The sequence below is a fragment of the Natator depressus genome, chromosome 20, assembly GCF_965152275.1.
Source record: "Natator depressus isolate rNatDep1 chromosome 20, rNatDep2.hap1, whole genome shotgun sequence".
Lineage (NCBI taxonomy): Eukaryota > Metazoa > Chordata > Testudines > Cheloniidae > Natator > Natator depressus.
Window position 1 is genome coordinate 11,249,026 of NC_134253.1, and position 14,416 is coordinate 11,263,441.

General features: G+C 44.6%; 1 protein-coding gene across 4 annotated transcripts in view; it reads left to right on the plus strand.

Annotated features, from left to right (window-relative positions):
- VDR (vitamin D receptor) overlaps nt 1-9,974 on the plus strand; it is a 122,411-nt gene extending 112,437 nt beyond the window's left edge. For all 4 annotated transcript variants that reach the window (XM_074934765.1, XM_074934766.1, XM_074934767.1 and 1 more), the window contains 3 exons: nt 4,404-4,555; nt 6,743-6,859; nt 7,664-9,974. In XM_074934765.1, the coding sequence (XP_074790866.1) occupies nt 4,404-4,555; nt 6,743-6,859; nt 7,664-7,923 (529 nt within the window). In that variant the 3' untranslated portion in view covers nt 7,924-9,974. The remainder of the gene's footprint in view (nt 1-4,403; nt 4,556-6,742; nt 6,860-7,663) is intronic.
- The last annotated feature ends 4,442 nt before the right edge of the window (nt 9,975-14,416 follow it).

Genomic DNA, 14,416 nt, shown 5'->3' on the forward strand with positions numbered 1-14,416 from the left:
GTTCAGCACTCAGCAGCGATAGGATGAGGACTTTTCAAGAGCTCCCAGGAAGAATAACTAAAGCACTCAAATCTAAAAGCTTACTCAGATGGCAGTGTGTTTCAGTTTCACATGGCTTCAGTGCTCTCAAAGGTTCTGTGTTTCTGAGAATTCCAGGAACAGCCTCTGCTATTCTCTGATCACTTTCATCTAGTACAGATGGCGGGCTGATTATTGATCTGGAAGCTAATCATGGATTTGAGTTCGATCCCTGATGTGTGCTGCTATCTTGGTAAAGCCAAATTTGCCTTTTATTTTTCATGTTTACACCAGTATATTTGTACCCTCTATTAAATTCTGATTTGTTACACTGGTGTAAAGACCGAGTAAATCCATTGTAGATAATCCATTGACACAAATGAAATCAGAATCTGGCTCCTCACATCCAAAAGAACTCTTCTTATTTGCTTTCTGCTTGTACTTCTCGCTTTTGCTCACTAGTGGGATTCTTTTGCAAGATGTCAACTCAAGGTTCAGCAACTCAGTGTTGGAAACTTCTTCTGCCCACTCAATTTCTGAGCCCAGGATGCCAGTAGGAATTGAGGGTTACTATAATATCTAGATGTGGATAGTGAAGGTGGTTGGGCCAGCAGATACAGTTTAACATAAGCAAATGTTAGTTAATTTGGGAGCCAGAGAGTAGGTGTTAGATGGATAAGTCATCAGACACCCTAATGAGCAAAAAGATCTGACCGTTACTGTGGGAAAATCAGTGAAAGCACTGGTTCCATCACTGGTAATGTTAAATTTGTGTTTGTGAGGCTCTTAGGCCTCTCTCTGGTGTGCATCACCACAGTATCCATCAGCAATGCTTTATTTTGATACCGTAGCACCCCAATGTGGTAAACTGATTTCCTTATTTCCCATTATGCAGTTGAAGTAAGAGACCCCAAGGTAACAGAGGACGGTTTTGTTCAACATCTTCATTAAAGATCTGGAGGATGGCGTGAATTGCACCCTCAGCAAGTTCGTGGATGACACTAAGCTGGGGAGAGAGGCAGATATGCTGGAGGGTAGGGATAGGATCCAGAGGGACCTAGACAAATTGGAGGATTGGGCCAAAAGAAATCTGATGAGGTTCAACAAGGACAAGTGCAGAGTCCTGCACTTAGAATGGAAGAATCCCATGCAGTGCTACAGGCTGGGGACCTACTGGCTAAGCAGCAGTTCTGCAGAAAAGGACCTGGGGATTACAGTGGAGAAGCTGGATATGAGTCAAGAGTGTGCCCTTTTTGCCAAGAAGGCTAATGGCATATTGGGCTGCATTAGTAGGAGCATTGCCAGCAGATCGAGGGAAGTGATTATTCCCCTCTATTCAGCACTGATGAGGCCACATCTGGAGTATTGTGTCCAGTTTTGGGGCCCCCACTCTAGAAAGGATGTGGACAAATTGGAGAGAGTCCAGCGGAGGACAACAAAAATGATTAGGGGTCTGAGGCACGACTTATGAGGAGAGGCTGAGGGAACTGGGCTTATTTAGTCTGCAGAGGAGAAGAGTGAGGGGGGATTTGATAGCAGCCTTCAACTACCTGAAGGGGGGTTCCAAAGAGGATGGAGCTAGGCTGTTCTCAGTGGTGGCAGATGAGAGAACAAGGAGCAATGGTCTCAAGTTGCAGTGGGAGAGGTCTAGGTTGGATATTAGGAAACACTGTTTCACTAGGAGGGTGGTGAAGCACTGGAATGGGCTACGTAGGGAGGTGGTGGAATCTCCGTCCTTAGAGGTTTTTAAGGTCAGGCTTTACAAAGCGCTGGCTGGGATGATTTAGTTGGGGTTGGTCCTGCTTTGAGCAGGGGATTGGACTAGATGACCTCCTGAGGTCTCTTCCAACCCTAATCTTCTATGATTCTATTATTCTAAGTCAGTGCTAGAAGCAGGATTAGAACACAGATGTGACAGTCTGTATCCTTATGTTCACCCCTTTTACAAGACTATGATAAATTATGCACAAAATATGCCTTGTGAGGTGTCATTTGAAAACTCATAATTTGCTGCTTATTATTATCCTGGTAAAATATGTGTGGCAACATTGTATGTAAAAGATTCTACTGTATGATATTACTGAGACATGTTCCAAAGTCTGAAAAGCAGCCAAAAACCAGTTCCTCAGAGGCAAAAGGCAAACTGACACTTCAGCCAGGTATCAGTAAATCAAATAGACTATCGCCTGGATAAGTGGCCATTCTGTGGCAGGAAAAAGGGTATAAGGGAGAAATTTACATTTTGGGCCCAGTACCGTTCAAGATATTCATAAACGATCTGGGAAAAGGGGTAAACAGGTGGCAAATTTGCAGATGATACAAAACTACTCAAGATCGTTAAGTCCAAAGCAGACTGCGAAGAGTTACAAAGGGATCTCACAAAACTTGGTGACTGGGCAACAAAATGGCAGATTGCATTTATCAACATTGAATTTCAAGTAATGCACATTGCAAAACATAATCCGAAGGATATATATAAAATGGTAGGTCCAAATTAGCTGTTACCACTCAAGAAAGAGATCCTGGAGTCATTGTGGATAGTTCTCTGCAAAAAAAAATCCACTCAGTGTGCAGAGACAATCAAAATAGCTAACAAAATGTTGGGACTAATTAGGAAAATATCATATTGCCTCTATGTAAATCCATGGTACGCTCTCATCTTGAATACTGCATGCAGATTTGGTTGCCCCAGCTCAAAAAGATCAATTCATGGAGGATTGGGCCATCAATGGCTCTTAGCCAGGATGGGCAGGAATGGTGTCCCTAGCCTCTGTTTACCAGAAACTGGGAATAGGTGACAGCGGGATCACTTGATGATTACTTGTTCTGTTCATTCCCCTGAAGCACCTGGCATTGGCCACTGTTGAAGACAGGATACTGGGCTAGATGGACCTTTGGTCTGACCCAGTATGGCTGTTATGTTCTTGGCAAAGAAACAGCTGGAGGTTCCGGTCCCCACAGACTTTGTCTCCTGAATCCCAGCTGGAGATGATTCTCAAAGAAGGAAAAGTGTAAGAATGGGGAACAAACACTCCAAGTTACTCCTCCTTTACTCTCTGCCCATGGCATCAATACCTGAAGGATAAGGAAAGTAACACTGAGCTAGAGGAGGGGTCCTGGCTGACAGAAATCCAGCCAGTAAGACTACTGAAGCAAGTGGTGAGAGATACCTTTGCTCTGAATTCATTTAACTTAAATTAATATTCTTTGCATTTTACCTTTTTATTTTCTTGTAAACACTTCTGACTTTTATGCCTCATTACTTGTAATCACTTAAAACCTATCCTTCTGTAGTTAATAAACTTGTTTGATCTAAACCAGTGTGTTTGGATTGAGATACCATTTGAGATAACAGAATTGGTGCATATCATTTTCTATTTAAAAAATGACTATCTTTATATGAGGTTGTATTGTCCAGTAGAGAGCTGGGCAGTATGAGACTCATGTTTCTGGGGGCAAATCTGGGAGTGGGAATTTGCTGGTGTTGCTCGGCAGTGTAATTCAGGAGCGGCTGGCTGTAGCACTCACCGTATACCTGGAAGTGATGTACATGCTGGAGGTTGTGTGTGAGCAGACCAGGAGTGGTTGCTTTCACAACAAAGTAGTGTAAAAGGCACTCCAGGTTGGAGAGTTGAGGGGACACAGCTGTTCAATAGTCCCAGTTGTACCCTGGGGAATGTCACAACAGGATTCCTGACTGCTACAGTTCACGCTCTCTCCACTAGGCTACAATGCTTTCTAGGTTAATCATAGGACAAACGCTGTTCGAGACCTACGCATGCTTGTTGTCAGAGCTAGTGCATTATCAAGGAAATAAGTCTCTTTAAGCAGGGACTGCCTTTTGGTTCTGCTTCTGTATCGCTCCTAGCACAATGCGCTCCTGGTCTGTGACCAGGGCTCGTAGGTGCTCCTGCAATACAAATAATTTTTTAAAAGATGGTACCCTGGTGTCATCATTTCTGTTAGAAACACAGGGAAATACCAGCTTTTCAAATAGGAATGACAGTAGGGGAAGCTGTTATTTTTCAAGATTCTAAGGGGATATTGCAAGTGAGAGAGACTAATTCCAAGTTACAAAAAAAGCTATACAAGGTCCCTTTTCCCAACTCTAACTCCCTTAAGATTTCATCCTGGGTGAACTGCAGTATCTTTTTACTGCAGTTTCAGTTCATTTAATTTCCAAACGAGCCACCAGAGGGAATTTTGGGCTTTATTCTACTTCTGTATTTCTGTAGTCCAAAAAGGTTGCTTTTGGCGGTGAGCCAGAAGACGTTACCTATATGGCTGGCATTTGGTTGCAGGTCCATTGCCAATCTAACTGGAGGGTTGGTGTTAGATTTACTTGAAGTCCCACTGATTGTCTCCCTCTCCCTTCCAATGTTCAGGGATCTGACGGCGGAGGACCAGATTGCCTTACTGAAGTCCAGCGCCATTGAAATTATTATGCTTCGTTCAAACCAGTCGTTTTCCTTGGAGGATATGGCATGGTCATGTGGAGGCAATGAATTCAAGTACCAAATCAATGACGTTACCCAAGGTAAATTATCTCTGGCTACCCCTGTAACCAAAGTACGGCATGGGTCTCATGGCAGCTTTGTTGCTTGTTGAAGGTTAATAAATTCGTCTGGATCTGATTTCCCCAACCTTAACATAGATTTTTGCATTTAATATAATTTAATACCACTTTGGGGATGCAAATTGAGATCCACACCAATTCAAGGAATGCAAAGTTAAGGTGATGTTAGCTGGGATTGGGTACTGGCATGTAATTCATTCCTGACCAGAGCCCCAGCACCAGGCCCTCACATCCCTTACATTCTGCTTGAGCCCCATGGGGCATGTACATTTAACAGCCTAACTAGTCATCTGAAAATAATACCCGCATGCAGCCCATCAGGGTAATCCTCTGGCGGGCCACCAGACAGTTTGTTTACATTTGCACGGCCGCCCACAGCTCCCAGTGGCTATGGTTTGCCGTTCCCAGCCAATGGGAGCTGCGGGAAGTGGCGTGGGCCGGGGGGGGGGGGGCAAAACCAAAGCCCAAAGGCTTCAGCCCCAGGGAAAGGTCCTCTAACCTGAACCTTGCCGCCCAGGGCTGAAGCTCTTGGGCTTTGGCACCAGGCCTCAACAAGTCTAAGCCAGCCCTGGCAACCCCATTAAAACTTAGGCGTGACCCACTTTGGGGTCCCGACCCACAGTTTGAGAACCGCTGGTCTAGAAGTACCTATGCAAAGAGAATATATCTGATAGAGGGATCCTTAGTCTATCCAATGACGTCTTTGTCACGCTGTCTGGAGTGGCTCACGGCTCTGAGTGTTTACCTCAGGGCAGACACTCCAAACCAGTGGTGTGTTCTATAATTAGCTTTCACCAAGCCAGTAACAAAAGTGAACTCCTGGATCACTATGTCAGTCTTACCATGGAGTCACAAACAGCCCCTCTGACTCTCTAGCCTATCTTGCCACGCAGGCAAACTGAACTTCATGATAACAAAATCTCTTAAACCAAAAATCACACCACATCAGGTTGCTCCCAGTCCCAAGAGACCAGTCACTTACCCCAGATCAATCTGGCCTTGAAATCTGAGCTTCCAGCAACGTAGTCCCTGCTGTTGTCATTTGTTTACCACACTTGGGAGATTCCTGTTTCAAGAGCAGCTGGCTTAAAACAACCTGCTACTGTTACAGTAGTAAATACTTGGAAATTATCTATTTGCAAAAATCCTATGGAAAGTTGAGCCAGTATGCATGCAAATGTGACACTTGAATAAAATGACTGTTTAGCACTGCTGTAAACCCACACACTCTCCTTTTGCAGATCAGCTAACTAGGAATCAGAGTGCTGGGCTTTCCAAGATCCTCAAGTCCCAATGATTCCTTCTCCTAGCTCCTAAAATTATTTGCTTTTAATGGGCATAGCACCAGCAGCATGCTAAGATGCTTTAAATGATATAAAGACAAGATTCCTGCTCCAAAGTCTTACCATTTAGCAAGTCTCCGCAGGAGAGAGGCCCAAAAATAAGATATAGGGAGGGTTGCAGTTCTGGAATGCGGTGCATTGATAAAGCTGTGGGAGGGGGTCCCATGATTAGAGTAGCAACACTCAGGTGTAATTATAGAGCTGTGTGACAAACGCTTAATTGCTTCATGAGAACTAGAGTTTGGAACTGATCCATTTCAACCACTTATTATCTCCTCTCCCATTGACCAAACTCTGTGAGTTGAAGGGACCTGGTTGCAGATATCCTTGATATCTCTGGCACCTTAGAGACTAACCAATTTATTTGAGCATAAGCTTTCGTGAGCTACAGCTCACTTCATCGGATGCATACTGTGGAAAGTGTAGAAGATCTTTTTATACATACAAAGCATGAAAAAATACCTCCCCCCACCCCACTCTCCTGCTGATACACACAAAGCATGAAAAAATACCTCCCCCCACCCCACTCTGCTTTGTGTGTATAAAAAGATCTTCTACACTTTCCACAATATGCATCCGATGAAGTGAGCTGTAGCTCACGAAAGCTTATGCTCAGATAAATTGGTTAGTCTCTAAGGTGCCACAAGTACTCCTTTTCTTTTTGCGAATACAGACTAACACGGCTGCTACTCTGAAATTTGATATCTCTGCCTTTGTTTTCACTTAGCAGTTGACTTTTAGGAGATCTGAATTCCTGGAGGTAGAAAGGACTGTTCTGGAGGATGTTCTGTGTTTTGTCTTTTAGCTGGTCACAGCCTAGAACTGCTAGAACCACTTGTGAAATTTCAGATTGGCTTAAAGAAGTTGAACCTTCACGAAGAGGAGCATGTGCTCCTGATGGGCATCTGCATCCTCTCCCCTGGTAAGAGAAACTTGGTGTCTGGCTGCATGTTCCATGCTCAGAGCCAATAATCTATGAGCTGCCTTTATAAGTACTGAGGAAGTGGGGCTGCCCCCCTCAGCCAGGGCCTACAAAGCTAACCACTAGCCATCTATAAGACCCTGATCCAAGCCCAGGGAAGGCACCGCAGCCCTCACAGCCACTGCCGAGCCAGGGAGCAAGAGACTTGGAATCAAACATGGGTTGCCAAGGTGCTGTGTGAGGGGCTACACCTTAAAACCATTCGGAGACTGATGCCAGTGCAGAACAATGACTCGCTTATTGAGTGGAGCATCTCACTGGGCATATGACACCAGTGCTCTTGGATCTGCGCTGGCACCTGAGCTGGCTCCCCATCTTGTAAAAGAGAGGGGGCAGCTGACAGGGAGATCCCTGTGAGGGATCTGTGATCCTGGAACTTGCTCCCCTCTTTGGTCTGAAATAGCACCCGATTTAGTGGCATGCTGCCAAAAACCTCTGTTTGACGTTCCTAACTGAGGGAGGGGAAAGGAGTTTTCAGTGGGTGTCTGTTTGTTTCTGTTGAAATTATGATGTAGTGCAGCTGTGTCTGACACGTGGCAGTAACGATCGGGCACCTAGAGCCTGGCATAGGTGTACATCCTGAATCCTTTTAAATAAACAAGCGGCGATAGCAAGAAATCATGGAAATGTCGAGCTGGAAGGGGTCGTCCCCCCACACTGAGGCAGGATTATGCTTAGACCATCCCGACAGTACTAATCAGCTAAACCCTTCCCATGATCTGAATTGTTTGCTTTGATTTCTAGACCGCCCTGGCGTGCAGGACACTTCTCTGGTGGAGTCCCTCCAAGACCGCCTTTCCGAGGTCCTGCAGACCTACATTCTGTGCAAACACCCTCCCCCGGGCAACCGCTTACTCTATGCCAAGATGATCCAGAAGCTGGCAGACCTCCGGAGCCTGAATGAGGAGCATTCCAAGCAGTACCGCTGCCTTTCCTTCAAGCCAGAGCACAGCATGCAGCTCACCCCGCTGGTCCTGGAGGTTTTTGGCAATGAAATCTCCTGACTTCAGATGCAGGACAGCGCACCGAGAAAGAAAGGGATAAGTCAGCCTGGTGAGCGGGAGGGGTGTGACCCTTAACCAGGGTTTGTATATAGACCCAGTTTAGTTTCACACTACTGGAGAGGACTGCGTTTTCTGCACATCTTCAGTCACCTGAGTTGGCTTGCTGCAGAGCAGCAGCCAACCCAGCTACACTGCTTTTTTTTTCCCCAGCGAGTGGCTTTTCCACTTGCCTTCCTTCTGTAACCAGCTCACATATCCCTTTACGGCTGTTTCAAGGCTGCCTTCAGACCGAGGCCTTCTTGAAACCACCACTTTTTTGGCTTGTTTTACAAAGTAAAAACTGAAAAGTCAGGCCACTAGTTGGGAGGAAACGACGGAGATTTCATGGGTGAGCATGGAATTCAGGGCTTCAATGAACCCCTAATGCTGTCTGTGGAGAGAGAACAGTTCTCTAGTTACTCCTCCTATCCCTTCCCAAAGCCTGTTGCCCAAGTGCTGTTGGCGCACAGTTGCGGGCTCATTCCACCCCAGAGCCAGCTGAATGATCCCAGCATATGCACCCACCTCCTCCAACACTGGCTGCAAAGTATAGAAATATCTTAGTCTCAAAATAAATAGGGCAATGCACTTAGGGGAGAACAATTCCTGTATCTCTGAGAGAAATTTCCATTTGCCCACTGTGTGGAAGCTGAAGATCTCAGAAGCAATGGCACGTTGTGGTCTGTCCCCCGGTTAATGTGACAGGAATGAATGGGATATTTGTAAGGTTACTAGTCTCTTGGGTTGCTCTGAGAGGTGTAGCCAGACTGGAAGTGGTCTTTGCCAGTTTCACCCTTGATCTGTGATAGACTGAAGACTGTCTCTTGGGCTCCCAGGATGGATAGCTAAAAGCACGAAAATCCATGCTAATCAACATGCTGTACCATTTTTGTTTCAATGTTGATGTTGCCAAGTGCCAAGGTGAGACCTCAGATAATCAGTTAGGAACAAACCCTTTCAGCCTGTGGGGTGGCCAGTGGGGTGGTTTCTGGGCCTTTGGGTCTGCTGGACAGTTATCAAATAGCGTCTGAACAGATTACTTGCCAAGCCTGTTAAATGTGCAACATCTTGGGGTAACTCAGTAAGAATTAAGCGGGGAAGGATTAATCTCACGTCTTCCTGCCCTGAAATGTTCTGGTTGCAGCAAGATTTCAGTCTTTACGAGAGGAGTCCTGGTTTCTTAGAACTAAGAAAGAGGAAAAGCAGCCAATAAGCTGTGCATAGCATTGCATCACAGTCAATTAAGGGCTGAGATGAACCCAGTCTTTCATCCTGAGTTCTCCAGAGTTTTCCTGTACTATGCAGGAGTCCTGCTTTCAATGCACTACAAGACACAGACTCCATTGTGTCAGGGGTCCCATTGTGCTAGGCCCTGTGCAAACATACGAAATCATAGCGGCCAGTGATAGCATCCATTTTGGAGAGAAGCATGTATCCACTCCGGGGCCTCCAACAGTGGCAGGTCAAGCGCTATTAAGAGGGCAAGAAAAATTGTAGAAAAATCTGCCAGCCAAGGAAAACCAAACGACGCAAGAGCAAAGAAAATCCCTCTAGTTCAGTCCCTTGTGTGTCAGTCGTTGGGTGTGCAGAGGATGTTTGGGGTCGGCTTCTGTTTTGTGTACTATGAAAATTACTTTCCATCTGCTAATGTGCACCTTTAGCTGCCACCGCCGCCTTTGTAAACAAGTTGCTCATTTTCCTAATGCTAAAGAATCAGAATTGGGCTTTGAAGCTCTGTGTTCGTGCTCCTCTGTCAGGTGGCTGCCGCATGGCAATGGTGTTGCTTTCTCTGTCTCTTGCACTAATGTGGGAAGATTTGTGTTGCACTTTGGTTGACCCTCTACCGCTCTCAGGAAGTTGCCAGTGGCCTTTCGTATTAAAACCGTTTCTTCCATATGACAAAACTTCCAAGCACTTATTGTAGGAGAGTGCATTCCCCCAGGTTGTGAGATTTGGAATAAGAAGAAATGTTTCCTTTAAAAAAAAAAAAAAAAAAAAAAAAAAAAAAAGAATTATTTCATAATTCTGGAAGGAACTCGGCCTGCAGTAACTCACTAACTGGTGACTTCAGAGAGCCGGGATTCCACAAATATATTCTTGGGGGTTATGTGAAATCAGGGTATTTCTCTTGTTTAAATTATGCTTTTTCTCTGATTCCTGTGTATTGACTTATGCCTGAAATGCCCAACTGTCTCCGCTGTGCTCACAGCCACGGCTCTTCAAGAGAGAGCCCTAAATAATGATGTTTAATAAAATGACATGATTAAATATAAATAGGAAAACCTCATTACTGAGTAAACTTTCCAGAAAGCTGAAGTTGAGACTGGCAGAGAGACCCAGCATGTCATCTGCTTTTTAGGTATCTCAGTATTTGAATGTCATTTAAAATGTGCATAGTTCAAGTGTGTGTCTGCACAGCACAGGGGTATGAGGGCAGGGAGAAGGGTATGCTGGGACACCACACTGTGAAATGCAGATGTTTAAGCCTCTAGATAGAATCTTCAAAGGGAAATCAAAATAATTCCTCCCATCAGGGTAGAAAAAGGCTGTAGGAATGATAAGTATATCCCTGGAGATATTCTGGGAAATAAGAAATCCTGTGTCCCAGGTGGGGGAGAGACTGCTTTGCTTGTATCTTTGGTTGCAATCTCTCTTGTTTCAGAGTAGCAGCCGTGTTAGTCTGTATTCGCAAAAAGAAAAGGAGTACTTGTGGCACCTTAGAGACTCACAAATTTATTTGAGCATAAGCTTTCGAGCTTTTCTTTTTGCGAATCTCTCTTGTGTCCACTTGGTGTCGCTACCACAGTAAGAATGAAAGCAGCTCCTTTGCAAGCGTTAAGTGCCTTGAGCTTATGTACAGCACAGTTAACCTTTTCCTTGTCTGCGTTCCTGAGTCTCGCCAATCTGAAATATCGCTCACTCAGATCCAAGGAATTGATCTCCTCCTTGGTCTCTGCACTTGTCTGAGAAGCCGTGGGAAGGCAGTTCCCCCTCCTCGGAGAAAATCACTGTGTTCTTTAATATAGTTTTCAGAGTAGCAGCCGTGTTAGTCTGTATTCGCAAAAAGAAAAGGAGGACTTGTGGCACCTCAGAGACTAACCAATTTATTTGAGCAAAAGCTTTCGTGAGCTACAGCTCACTTCATCGGATGCATGCGTCACCTTTGTTTGAAATCTGTGCCTTAAATATAGATGTCTTGTTGCTGTATCAAATATATCTGTACGCTTGTGTAGTGGGTCTTTTAACCTCAGTTGATTTTCCCGTTGGTTGATTTCATGGTATGTGTGTAAACACCGTCCCCCGTCCCCCCCCCCCCCGCGTGTGTGTGTGTGTCCTGCAAGCTGCCCAGTTCTGCTCCTCAGTCCTACCCCCCGCCCCACTCCAACCCCCAACTCTGCCTGTCTCCTTGGACCTGCTCACTCTGTGCGTCTGGAGAAAATCCAGCCCCCATGAGGACTTGCTCTTTGCTGCCTCAACTCTGTTCTCTGCCTTCTCAAATGACTCTACTTCTCCTTCAGTGTGTCTTGCCTCAGGCCTGCTAGTTTTCTTCTAAAGCAAAATTAGCACTCTTCACCCCGCATCCCTTGGGCCAGTTGTCCCTTTTCTTCCTCCGCTTTCAAGCTTCTCCTTAAATCCTGTCTCTGACTCAGAGCTGGTTGGAAAACTGGAGGAAGGGGTGCTGAAGTTTTTGATTTTTTTAAAAAAAATTGTTTAAATTTCCCCATGGAAAATTTTGGCTCTTCCTCAAAAATCCAAAGAAGAGTTTGACCACAGAAGAGTTGAAATTTCCCCCAGGATGCAAATGTGAAATTTCGTGGTTAAAAAAAAAAAAAAAATTTCCTTTGGAAAAACTGCTTCAGAAAACTCTCAACCAGCCATACCCTGATTCCAAGCCCCCTCCTCCTCTCACTTTGGCTTGCTCCTTCTGTGCCTATCCTTTTGGCAACCAAATGACGTGGCAGTCTCCTGTTCTGGAGGGGGATAAAAACCTTCTCTTCACCAGCTACTGGACAGGATGGTACCAGATGGGATGGAAGACTACTCAATATCCCGCTGCCAAGACAACTGTCCCTTTCACCAATTCCTTCACTGGCTTCCTCCCAAGTTCCTCATCTCCCCATTCAGATCTCTGCACAGCCCCATGCTTAAATCTCCTCTGCTGTCTTGCCTTTAACCTCCCTATATGCACCCTCCAAGCTTCCCCTGGCCCTGCCATTCCATCTTTCCCTCACTGTTGGCATTGTGCCTTGTTGCCATGACCAGCCCACCCAATCAATGCTTTCCCCTCATCTCCTCAAAGCCAGTTGTTGTGGGAAGTGTTCCAGCTGTAGTTACCTCACCCTTCTTGGAGTTTACCCTGTATTGTACCCATTTGTGCCTTTAGACTGTCAGCTTATCAGGGCAGGGACTCTTGCTGTCGCATTTGACCCATACTACAGTACCATGCTTAACTAGAGCACTATAAATGATTGGAGACCCCCGGGTGTACATATTTGTTCCACTCGCTAAACTGTGAAGCAGGCATCATTAGAGAAAATCTTTGACTGATGGGAGCTTTCTCTCCGTAAAGGAGCCTTTATCAAAGAGGGAGGCTTCCCAATACTATAGCACCACAGTGCTCTAGCAATCCTAACCCATCCTTAGGAGAACCACAGCTCCTAAGGGGCATCCCGCACAAACGCTGCATAGAAGTTCCCTTCGGTTAGACTTGGAGCGGTTCTGTTTCAGTGTCTCTAATGCAGAAAGGGGAGCTGGGTGGAGAATGGAAGAAAAAAATCCTGGCTATTACTTTGAAACTCCTCAGGTTTTCAAAACTGTTGAAGAATTAGGCTTTTGTAACATTTCTTTTTTTTCTAACCCAGAAAATAATACATGGAAGAATGTCCAATGTCTTGCTAAACATTCTCTGAATCTTTTTAATAACACATTTTTGACCTAAAAATACCCCACTTTTGTTACAAAAAAGTTTTTGGGTTTTTTTTGGACTGGCTCTAATGAAACCTGTGCATTTTGAAAATGCACACGCCCCCTTTGCGTTCTCCTTCCACCAAAGCTCAATATACCCTACAACTTGCAAGTAAAATAGAATGTCAGAGCTTAAATTTTAAAAAACAAATAAAAAGCCTTGACCCTCATGACTAAGTGTTTTGAGCAGCTCCAGGTGTATTTTACCCAAATAACTCCAGCTTTGCACCATCAGTCGCCAGGGCATTGCTGTGCTGGGAAAGGGCAGCTAATGCCCAAAGGGGGCATGCTGAATATCTCCCTTCATGTCTTGCTGTTCTAGACTGTTTGCCTGATCTCACCTTTTCTTTCCTAAAACCATTGCACACACCAGGGAAGAACCACCCCTGGGGAAAACTAGCACTAAAGTAAATGTTTGACTGGAGAAACTGAACATATAGACAACCAGGTGATGATAGGGAGGTCTGATTTTTGATATTCTATAAATGGCTTAGTTAAAAGAAAACATTTCTTTACGGTGGTGGGGAGAGGTGGCGGTGGTGGTTGTTTTTAATATTGATCCTGTCAACAAAAACGTAAGTTATAGATCTACAGAATGATTGCGCCAAATTTTGTTGAGTAATTTAGTGTCAAAATGTAAATAACTATTTAATATAGTGGAAATGTTTTATTGTAAATTGGATTTTAAGCAAAGTGTTTAAATCATTCAAAGCTGCTCTTTTGAACTGATAGAAGCATGATTTTTTTCTTTCCATTTGTGCATGTAAACCAAGTGTGTACAGTACTTAGGTGAAATTTCTGAATGTGAAACACAGCTCTCTGTTTTGTTGCCTTGTGTAATACAGATTGTAAGGCAATGCACTTTATAAATAAAGATTTAAAAGAAATCTATTTTAATTATAGTGATGAAGAATAGAGGCAGCTGCTGTCTCTTCCTTTTCCCCCCCTCCCCGGTATGCCTTGAGCTTTTCCTAATGGGCAAAAAAGAGAAGCTGGAATACATGTGTATTAATGTGAACCCAACTTCAAAGCTTTAATGCTATGACAAAGGAAGTTGGATGCTGTTTCATATTTGTACTATGCTGTTGCCTTATCAATAAAATGTATGATGTTGTGAAAAGCTCATTTCAGTGGGGCTGGTTTGAATCTTTATGGGACTTTTTAAGCAGACAGTGATTCCATGCTTTATACTTCTGGCCCTTCTCCGACAACACTACAGACAGTGTCCTTCTGCCACCTCTCACCGCCTGTACAGCTAGGGGGAACTAGTTCTGGTCTCCACACACAGTTGTATCAGTTTAACTAAAGGTGTAGGGTTTTTGATCCCTTAAAAGTGCAAAACCCTGTGTAGCTGTGCTCATTTGATTTCAAGCCTGGCTTATATAGCTCTAGTTTCAACTGATTCCTTACTTATTCAAGCTAAAGCCAAGGTTAAATCTGAGCATCCACACAAGTTTAAATTGGTGCAGCTTCTGTGCGACGACGAGGC